Source organism: Tasmannia lanceolata, unplaced genomic scaffold, assembly GCF_043159265.1.
Source record: "Tasmannia lanceolata isolate RefF3 unplaced genomic scaffold, GAP_Taslan_0.1 ptg000007l, whole genome shotgun sequence".
Classification (NCBI taxonomy): domain Eukaryota; kingdom Viridiplantae; phylum Streptophyta; class Magnoliopsida; order Canellales; family Winteraceae; genus Tasmannia; species Tasmannia lanceolata.
The window spans coordinates 7976040-7985461 of record NW_027518684.1 but is presented as its reverse complement, the minus strand read 5'-3'; the positions used below and the strand labels follow the sequence as shown (position 1 = coordinate 7985461).

General features: G+C 39.1%; 1 protein-coding gene across 3 annotated transcripts; it reads left to right on the top strand.

Annotated features, from left to right (window-relative positions):
• The first annotated feature begins 1941 nt into the window (after positions 1 to 1941).
• LOC143881702 (uncharacterized) lies at positions 1942 to 8434 on the top strand. 3 transcript variants are annotated; one of them, XM_077384953.1, is made up of 7 exons: positions 1942 to 2391; positions 5537 to 5622; positions 5749 to 5871; positions 5969 to 6351; positions 6439 to 6781; positions 6869 to 7100; positions 7289 to 8434. In XM_077384953.1, exons 1-7 carry the CDS (start codon positions 2142 to 2144, stop codon positions 7852 to 7854), a joined length of 1983 nt encoding a protein of 660 aa, XP_077241068.1. In that variant the 5' UTR covers positions 1942 to 2141; the 3' UTR covers positions 7855 to 8434. The 3 variants fall into 3 exon arrangements, 2 of the variants coding, with proteins under 2 accessions (XP_077241068.1, XP_077241067.1); XR_013251989.1 differs by having other exon boundaries at positions 1943 to 2391; positions 5969 to 6781; positions 7289 to 8083; positions 8185 to 8434; XM_077384952.1 differs by having other exon boundaries at positions 1943 to 2391; positions 5969 to 6781.
• Positions 8435 to 9422: the final 988 nt, after the last annotated feature.

The following is a 9422-nucleotide window of genomic DNA, read 5'->3' as shown; positions in this document are numbered from 1 at the left end:
GTCGTATTTTCCAGAGCTGTGGTCCTTCTCTTTGTGAGCATGTTCTAAATAACTATTTTAAGAAGCCAAGTTCTTTTCAACAATAGCATTGCACGCCTTTTTTGTCACGCCTTTTTTGTCGACCTTGGATTTCAACTGTAATTTTTTTCTTTGAATCTACTGTTAAATGACATTCTTATATGCTTAGCGTAAAAACCTACATCCAGGCGAGATCAATCATCCATTATTTTTTGAATCTACTTTCAACATTAACATTGCATGTTTTTTTTCGCATACATGAATTACAAAGTGATTAAACCAAATTGTTGGGAAAGTTGGGGTGTGTCAGCTGCCTCAAGGGAAGGAGAGAGAAAGAAATAGGAGAAAGGGAAAATAGAACAGAGAAGGGAAGAGAGAGAGAAGTAAGATAAGGATAAATAGGGATTCTAATTTGAGTTTCTTCTTGGATTCCTCTTAGGGTTTCTACTCGGGTTTTCTCGTAAGGATTTTCTCATGGTTTTCTTTTGGGTTACTCTCGGTGTACGGTCTTGGTTGAGAGAAGCAAGAAAAGGGTTGTGGGTTTAATCAATTGCAATCCTTATATATTATTTTTCTCATGGTGGATGATCATGTTTCTCACCTGTGGACATAAGTTTGGCCGAACCACGCGAAATCTTAGTGTTCATCTTTTGGCTTGTATTATTTTCTACTTTTACATTAATTTGTGCACGATAGGATCAGATTTGCCTTGCGAATTTTTTAAACACAAATCCTTACCATCTCCCAAGATATAATACCCTCTGACCTCTCCTGATAGCTAATTGAACTCTCTGTAGATCTAAATGTCTATTCTTGTTGCGAAAATACCTTCTTCTGCGACGATTTTTATTATTATTTTCTTAATGTGTATTAGATCCCTCCATATGCATAGGTTAAACCTAAGCTTACTCTCACCTAGTATGAGTGTCTAACTAGGAGACAAAGATGGACCCCACCACTTGCATGCCAAAACCCAACGCTAATCATTTGACAGGGTTCACTTCTAGACCCAGACCCTGAATTAAAGGTCAATCTTTTGTCAGCCCATCTAGTAGCCGTTTGATCATCTAAAGTGGACATTATACGTGCATGCTACTCTCTAGGGCTGCAACAGGATCGGGTTTTTCAAAACCCTAGCCCAACCCTGGATCCCATGTTAGGGCCGAAAAACCTCAACCCTTGCCCGCCCTTCAGGGCTCAGTGCCGACCCTGGCCCGCCATGTTGGGCTAGGCCGGCCCTAATTGACCCTAGTGCAAATACCTATTAAGAGTGCCAAAAATAAAGCAACCACTTATCGTATAGAACAAAATGATCAATAAACAGAGAAAGGGAACAAAATAAGACAATATGAATTCAACAACATGACGGGCAACAAAGACAATTAATAATAATAATCTAAAGAAACATCAATCCAAGATAATAGAAAATATTAACAAAAGAGACATGCACAGATGGTTCAATTCTATAATAAAAAACTTAGGGTCTGGCCGGATCAGGGTACCCGAGGCATTAACCCAGAACCCGACCCGCCCTGAGTCAGGGTCTAAAAAAATGAACCCAGATCAACCCTCTGGGTTGGAAAATCCAAGCCGAAGATCTCATCCATACAATATCAACAACATCCCTATCGGCTATATGGACGTACACGTGTCATTGAGCAATGCCCATTGTCGTCCAAAATTGCTTTATTTGTCCTACGGAAAATTAAACGCTTCTGTAATAAACAAACATAAAAAAACGAAACTGTTTTCTTCTCTCCTCCAGATCTCAGAATAAAGAAACGAAGAAAAACGTAAAGGGAGGCGATTTCGTAATTCATTTCATATCACAGGGGTATTTTCCAGGATTGGAGAGTACCATAAAAATCCCCGCAGCTTCGAGGCGGTTTCCTTCTCGTTTAACGTCGTGGACGAAATCTCTGCCGTTGATATCTAAGCTAATTTCGTAAACCTAGAATTCAAAAACCCCCTTTCAAATTCCTCCGAATCTTATCCTTTTAAATGCTCCTCTTTCTCCCCCCCTCTTCAGCTTTCCCTCTTCTTCATTTATTTATACGCGTTTGTGAGAGAAAAAAAGAATCTTTTTGTCTCTCTGGAATTAGGGTTAGGGTTAGGGTTTGTAAATGGAAGGAAAGGTGTTCGTTGATTGGGAAGAGGTTTTCATCTCGAACGAGAAAGGGAGGCGTGTTGTGCATTATTACCTGAAGGGATCGGACGGTGGATCTTATCTCGCAGTGGTCGGAAAGGAGAAGAGTCTCCGGCACATGTCTTATGCCGTTCCGAACCATTTTTTACTATCTCTCAGGCCTTGTTCTTCCTTAAAATGGAGATCTCGAAGAGAAGTCGTAGATTGGCTTTCTTCTCTCGTTACAGGTATTTTAGTCTGAGTACTGGAAGCGTTTTTACCCTGTTTTTGTACTGTTTCTGTTTAGATTTGCATTATTTAGGGGATGATTTTTGAAAAGATCGGATTTTTCTCTTTTTTGTTTTTCCTTTTCCATTGATCTGTGATTTTTCAGGTCTCGTCTTGTTTCGTTTTGTCCCATTTGTCGGCTTCGTAAGGTTAGAAAAGGTTTCTGACGAGGTTTTAGGGGATTGTTTGTGAAAAGATCCGTTTTTCCTTCTTTAATTTGGACTTCTTTGTGTTGTGTTTTGAAGAAGATATTTTTATCCTTTTTGTTTTTCCGTTTTCGTTTATCTGTAATTTTGCAGATATCGTCTTGTTTCGTTTTGGCCCATTTGTCGGCTTCGTGAGGTTAGATAAGGTTTCTGACGAGGTTTTAGGGGATGGTTTGTGAAAAGATCGGTTTTTTCTTCTTTAATGTGGACTTCTTTGTGTTGTGTTCTGAAGAAGATATTTTTTTTCCTTTTTCGTTGATCTGTAATTTTGCAGATATCGTCTTGTTTCGTTTTGGCCCATTTATCGGCTTCGTGAGGTTAGATAAGGTTTCTGACGAGGTTTTAGGGGATGGTTTGTGAAAAGATCCGTTTTTTCTTCTTTAATTTGGACTTCTTTGTGTTGTGTTCTGAAGAAGATATTTTTTTTCCTTTTTCGTTGATCTGTAATTTTGCAGATATCGTCTTGTTTCGTTTTGGCCCATTTATCGGCTTCGTGAGGTTAGATAAGGTTTCTGACGAGGTTTTAGGGGGATGGTTTGTGAAAAGATGCGTTTTCTCTCTCTTTAATTTGGGCTTCTTTGTGTTGTGCTTTGAGGAAGATAAGATATCTTTCTCCTTTCCGGTTTTGCTTTTTCGTTGATCTGTGATTTTGTAGATCTCGTCTCGTTTTGTTTTCCCCCATAGGTTGATTGGAAGGGGTGCTTGGTGGAAATTGGCATGCAGCATGTCGTTAGAGATTTGGATTGGGCTTTGGTGAGGTTAGATTAGATAGGGTTTCCCATGAGGTTTTAGGGGATGGTTTGTGAAAAGATACGTTTTTTTCTTTAATTCAGGCTTCTTTGTGTTGTGTTTTGAAGAATATATGTTTCTCTCTTTTCTTTTTCTTTTTCATTGTTCTGCGATTTTGCAGATCTCGTCTTGTTTCAGATTTGGTTTTAGGGGATGGTTTATGAAAAGTTAAGATTTTTTCCCTCCTTTAATTTAGGCTTCTTTGTGTTGCGTTTTGAAGAATATATCTTTCTCCTTTTTCCCCTTTTCATTGATCTGTGATTTTGCAGATCTCGATTTGTTTCGTTTCCCCCCTAGGCTGGCTTCTCTTCTTTGATTGGAATGGGTGCTTGGGTGGAAATTACCGGGTAAAATAATGGTTAGCCTGTTGTTAGAGATTTGGATTGGGGTTTGGTGAGGTTAGATAGGGTTTCAGATGAGGTGTGAGGTGGAGAGAGAAATTTTCCTTGTTTGGGTTCCAGATTGAGATTTTTCTCTGGATATGCAACATCGTTTGTTAGTTTTCTTTTCTTTCTTAAAATTGGATTTTTGGTTTGGGTGTTGGCTGTATTGTGACTTTTATATCCCGAAGGATCAATTTTCTTCTTTGATTTGGGATTTCAACACATTTAATGCAGGAACTTCTCTGAACACCAGTCCATAATTTATTTGTTTTGTTTTAGGTCTGTTACGAGCAATTTAACATCTTTTGATTCTCTTTTGCCTTTTGATTTTTGTGGATGTGAAGTTAATTCATTTATTTGGAGATGGAACGGATCCTTTTTCAATGTTGAGGATTTTTTTCGTGGTATTCTTCCTAAAATTTGTCATAATAAAATGTAACATGCAAAGATGAACTTTCTGAAACCTCTTATCCCCTGTTTAAAATTCAAGGATGTGGTTTTATATGGACTTTCCTGACTTATCCGTGTGGGTTTCAAGAGATTCTCCCCTCCTCTCGGAGTTTGGGTGGATTGATTCTAAATCTCTTGTTTTTTCTCCTGCATAATTTGGCGATATTTTGTCTTACAATCCTGCTGGTATGAAGATGTGGTTTCAGAAAAAAAATAAAAATGGAGCCAACAATCTATGCAGCCCTTCCTGCTGTACTCAATTGACATGGCTATTTTGGCTGGCCATGGTGCTAAGAGATTGTATCTGATTTAGTTTCCTTACGACTTTACTTGATTAGTGATCTGATTGCACAGATGTTTCCTAGATAGGCCTTAGGCTTGTTGAGGCCGTGATCGGCAGCGTACCAGGTGTGTTAGTTGGGGTTCTCTTCCTCAGATGCTTGCTTGGGCGTCTAGATGTAATGTAGGTGCAGAGACAGACCCTCTAGGTGAACTAAACCAATGACAGCTGCTTTAAAATTATGGTGGAAAGTATTGTCCCTAGGAGGGTAATTACACTATTCTCCATCTACGTAGAGTGGGGAGGATGAGTCTTTTTCCATCTTGTTTACATATGTTGTTTATTGTGCTTGATATATTGTAGAAGTATTTTATTTTTTAAATTAATGAAATGGTGACAACCTTGAACATACGGAGCATAACATAGATGCCTTCAGAGGGGCTAGCTGCCTATGGTTGCCTATACAGTTTGATGAATGTTGTTACTTGTATAAATTGATTTCCATAATATGTTTTTTGTTTTGTTTTTGGAGCACTTAAAGTAGCCAGGTATTCGATGCTAACCATGGATTTGTGTTATATATTATATGTAGAGGACATTTGAAATTATGATACATAATATACCATATCATTCCAATGCAAAATTGTATTATACGATATGCAGGTTTTTGAATGGGTAGTGTTTGTATGTGATGATGCACACGATACATTTTCTCTTTTTGTGCCGTCCAATTTAAGAACTGATAATATCGGCTTCGCCTCTTCTTTTAATATAAAATTTTCCATTTGTAAAAAAAAGCTGATAAGTGTTTGTATGAGAGATCTGGCTAGCATGCCCTATCGAACCATGCTGTTACTGATTTAAATCTCTTTTTTGCTTGGGCATTTGCTAACGTACCTCTTGTTGTATATATGTTTTTGTCCTTTGAAATTTAATGATTTCTTATTTTTGGTTGTTGAAAATTTGTGGCCTTGAAATATTGTCTTCTTTCTGACAGATTCTCTTCCTTGTGGATCATCCCCGCGAGTTGATAGATTTTTGGATGATGAAGATCCTTGCACGGCAGATGTCTTACCTTCTAAGGTCAGAATATTGGAATCATTTGGGTCATAACTTCTGTTATTTTATTTAGTCGATCTATAATCATTTTAATGGATTGACCAACCTTACAGAGCCCATCAATTTATTTATTAGTTTTTTCTTCTTCAGGGTCTTTTTTCAAGGAAGATGAAACACCGTTCCAAAGAATTCTCATGGGTAGGGTCTTCATGGACATGCAGGAAGCGCCGAAAGCATTATCAAGCTTTTTGCCGGAATGGCATTACAATTTCTGTGAGTGCAGTTTTGTTAATACATTTATCTTCTTTCTTATATTTCATGATTTTTTTGGTTTCCCTCATCCTTATGGCTTGCGTTGTTTTATTATCAGGTTCATGACTTTGTATATGTTATGGCTGAAGAGAATAAGAGACTTGTTGCGTATTTGGAAGATGTTTATGAGGACCTGAAAGCTAACCGTATGGTTCTGGTACGATGGTTTCACAAAATTGATGAGGTTGGTATTGTTTTGCCTCCCAATTTTAATGACAGGGAGATTTTCTTTTCTCTTTGTCTTCAAGATCTCGATGTTGAATGCATAGATGGATTGGCAACCATCCTCAGTCCCCAACATTTTGAGAAGTTCATGAATGAGGCATCACACACTCTCTGGGAGCCACATATGTGCCACAGACAGTTCAACAATGATGACATCAAGCCATTTGACATTACTCAGGTCAAGGGTTACTGGAACCAAGAATCACTCAGATACATGTACACAACTTCTCTTAATAATAGTTCGAAACCTATTTCTGCCAATGGTTTAAATGTGGATAATAATGCCAGTGCCATACGGTGTAGACTTGAAAGAAAGCATGGGTGGAAAAGTGGAGACACGGATCAGCACCGAAAAGTGGGCTCCACAGAAATGGCTGTGGGTATTGAGAATTCAAATAGGTTAGCCGTCAACAGTGGAGCTGCAAGGCCTGTTGCAAATGGCAGCACTGCTACTTGTTTAACGAAGGAGGTGATCAAGCCTAGGCTTCAGCAGCAACTGTCTGTAGGTTGTCATATTGAAGTTCTCTCTCAGGATAGTGGAATAAGAGGATGTTGGTTCCGGGCTGTGATTCTCAAGAGGCACCACTTCAAGGTCAAGGTTCAATATGAGGATATCCAAAATGCAGATGAAACTGGCAATTTGGAGGTAAGATAATATTCCCGCTACTTCTAGGTTCTAAATTAATGCAGGTGTAGTAGTTTTTCATCTGTGACAATTTAATGTTTCATGTAGGAATGGGTTCTTGCATCGAGAGTTTCTGACCCTGATAAGTTGGGTGACCCTGATAAGTTGGGTGTCCGATTACATGGACGGACAATTGTTCGTCCTCATCCATCCATCAACGGTAGAGGCTCATCTGTCTTTGAGGTTGGGACTGCTGTGGATGCATGGTGGTTTGATGGCTGGTGGGAAGGGATTGTTATTCGTAGAGAATCAGAAGTTAATGTCCTTGTATACTTCCCAGGTATAATCCCATCCTGCCTAATAACCCCTATATTGCATGTATAAACCATAGAAGTTCAACCAAGTGAAAAATAAGTAAACGCCTCTTATTATTGAGCGACATTTTTGTTTCTTTTTCAAATTGGGAGTGTCTCATATATTTGACTAAACTGAGAACCATCAAAATTTAACTGTAACCTAATAATGCAGGTGAAGGAAGAACATCGATCTTTGGTCACGGTGACTTAAGGCACTCTCAAGATTGGGTATGCGGCAGATGGTATAATATAAAAGACAGACCGGATCTTGTAAGTTCAATATTATCCAAGCAAGCAGGGAAATCAAGTGATGGTAGTCCTCTGTCCCAAGCGAAGGCCTCCCATAGGCAGCCTAGAAATAACACCCATGCTGAGAGCCTTGTGCAAGAGGACAAGGCTATACGTAAGAGCAGTCCTGGTGCAGAATACCCTGTTGAGAGGGGGAAGGAAGCAGAAGTTTCGAACCTTACCAAAGATGATTCGTTCGTACGCTTGAAATGGAATTCTTCGAAGAAACGAAGGAGGAGTAGAGAGAGTTTGGCGAAGGGAGGTTTGGATTTGAAAAGACAGTGTGATGGCAGCAGCAGCAGCAGCAGGGAAGATGGGGAGTTTTCTGCCTGCAAAAGGTTTTTGATTCCTAAACCCTTAAAAGTTGATCATGAGATCTGCAAATACGGAGGTGATTCTCTTTTCACCCCATCCATGCCGCCTCTCTCAAACTTGGTCATGTCCATGTGATGCCCATCGTCCTACTTTTTCTGCAAGTGGTGAATTTTGCAGCTGGAGGGTTCTTCATCCTTTCTCAGCTTCTTTTTCGCTTGGCAATGGTTTCACCCGCTTGGCAATGGTTTCACCATGAGAATGGTAATGTAGAGAATTATACGTTACATCCTGGATGCATTTCTGCCATAATCACATGCCCATCGTCATGGGTTGAGCGTACCTTGCTATGTAAAAATGTTCAACTGTAAGTTATCTTTAGTGTTCCATCTTCATATTGAGAACTATTCAGTAGTGAGTTTTGAGCCCTTCCAGAAAGCTTAAAATGAATTGATTTTTGTCTCTCAGAGTAGAGAACAGTACAACAACTGGCAACTGATACAGAGTACAATACATACACCAGCTACAGGCAAATGCAAGCGGACTATTTTTGGAGTCACTTCGAATTTGAATTTTAGGCACCTTTCGTTTTGGATTTTGACAGATGAGTCCAAAACTGATTATTGGACTCTATAACGTGTTTAATTTTGAGTCAAGTGATAAGTTTTTGACTCAAAATCAATTCATATTATACATGGGCCCTACATGTTTTGGATTTTGGGTGTGTTTGGATTGTTGGAATTGGAATCAGGAATGGGTATCTGATACCAACTTAAGCAATTCTGGTGTTTGGTTTGGTTTGGTTTGCCCAGCGTAATGGGAAACAATAACTGACTTCGTCTGGAATATATTACTCGACTCATCTCCTCTCAAACTTCTCTCCACGGCTGCAAATCAAGATCTAGGTATCCCAAGTATGCGCCACCCCCCCTTCTCTCTCTCTCTCTCTCTCTCTCTCTCTCTCTCTCTCTCTCTCTCTCTCGCTCTCTATCTCTATCTCTCTCTGCTGCCATGTTTCTTTTGTACAGTTTGACAATGCTTCAAAGTTTTATTTTGGTCGTCTGGTCTTGGCTTGTTGTGATTAGTTATTAAATTTCACCTATTATTGTTGTCCCAAATTTCCTAACAGTTTAATGCGTATCATCTTTCTGCATCACCAAAAAAGCAAGTGTTATTAATTGAAAAATTGATTCCATCCTGACATTGGTATGAATAGTACCAAACGCTAGAATCGGAACCATGAATGATTTTGAGGATAAATTCCAGTACTTGCACAAACATGAGAATTGGAATCCTTATCTGTTTACAAGGGGAATTGGAATTGGAATTGGATTTGGATTGGAATTTGTTACCCATACCGATTCCGGCAATCCAAACACACCCTTTGGGAATTGACTTTTATGTCCAAAATTGAATATTGGATTCAAGCGTTAAACACAGTTTTGAATCCAACAATCAGTGTTGGACCCGGAACAATGCCTTAGACTTTTTCCTTTTTGCATTTCCTGTCATCCATTCGTAGGGTATCCATTAGAAGGATTATTATCTAATCCTGTCCGCTTATTTCACAGGCTGTAACTCAAAAAACCTGTGCTCTGTGTATGGTGGTGGTGCTTAGGAAAATGGCCTAGTATTTATTTTGCAGAGCTTAGTGTTAAAAACTCATTTTTTTGGCGGGTTTTGCTTTGTATATAGGAGGTGCTTAC

What these genes read in the sequence shown, in the direction of transcription:
- LOC143881702 (XM_077384952.1), top strand. Translation starts at nt 2,142, where the DNA reads ATGGAAGGAAAGGTGTTCGTTGATTGGGAAGAGGTTTTCATCTCGAAC. An exon ending in CAGATGTCTTACCTTCTAAG is followed by an intron (nt 5,623 to 5,748) that starts GTCAGAATATTG and finishes TTTCTTCTTCAG; the next exon opens with GGTCTTTTTTCAAGGAAGAT. An exon ending in ATGAAACTGGCAATTTGGAG is followed by an intron (nt 6,782 to 6,868) that starts GTAAGATAATAT and finishes TGTTTCATGTAG; the next exon opens with GAATGGGTTCTTGCATCGAG.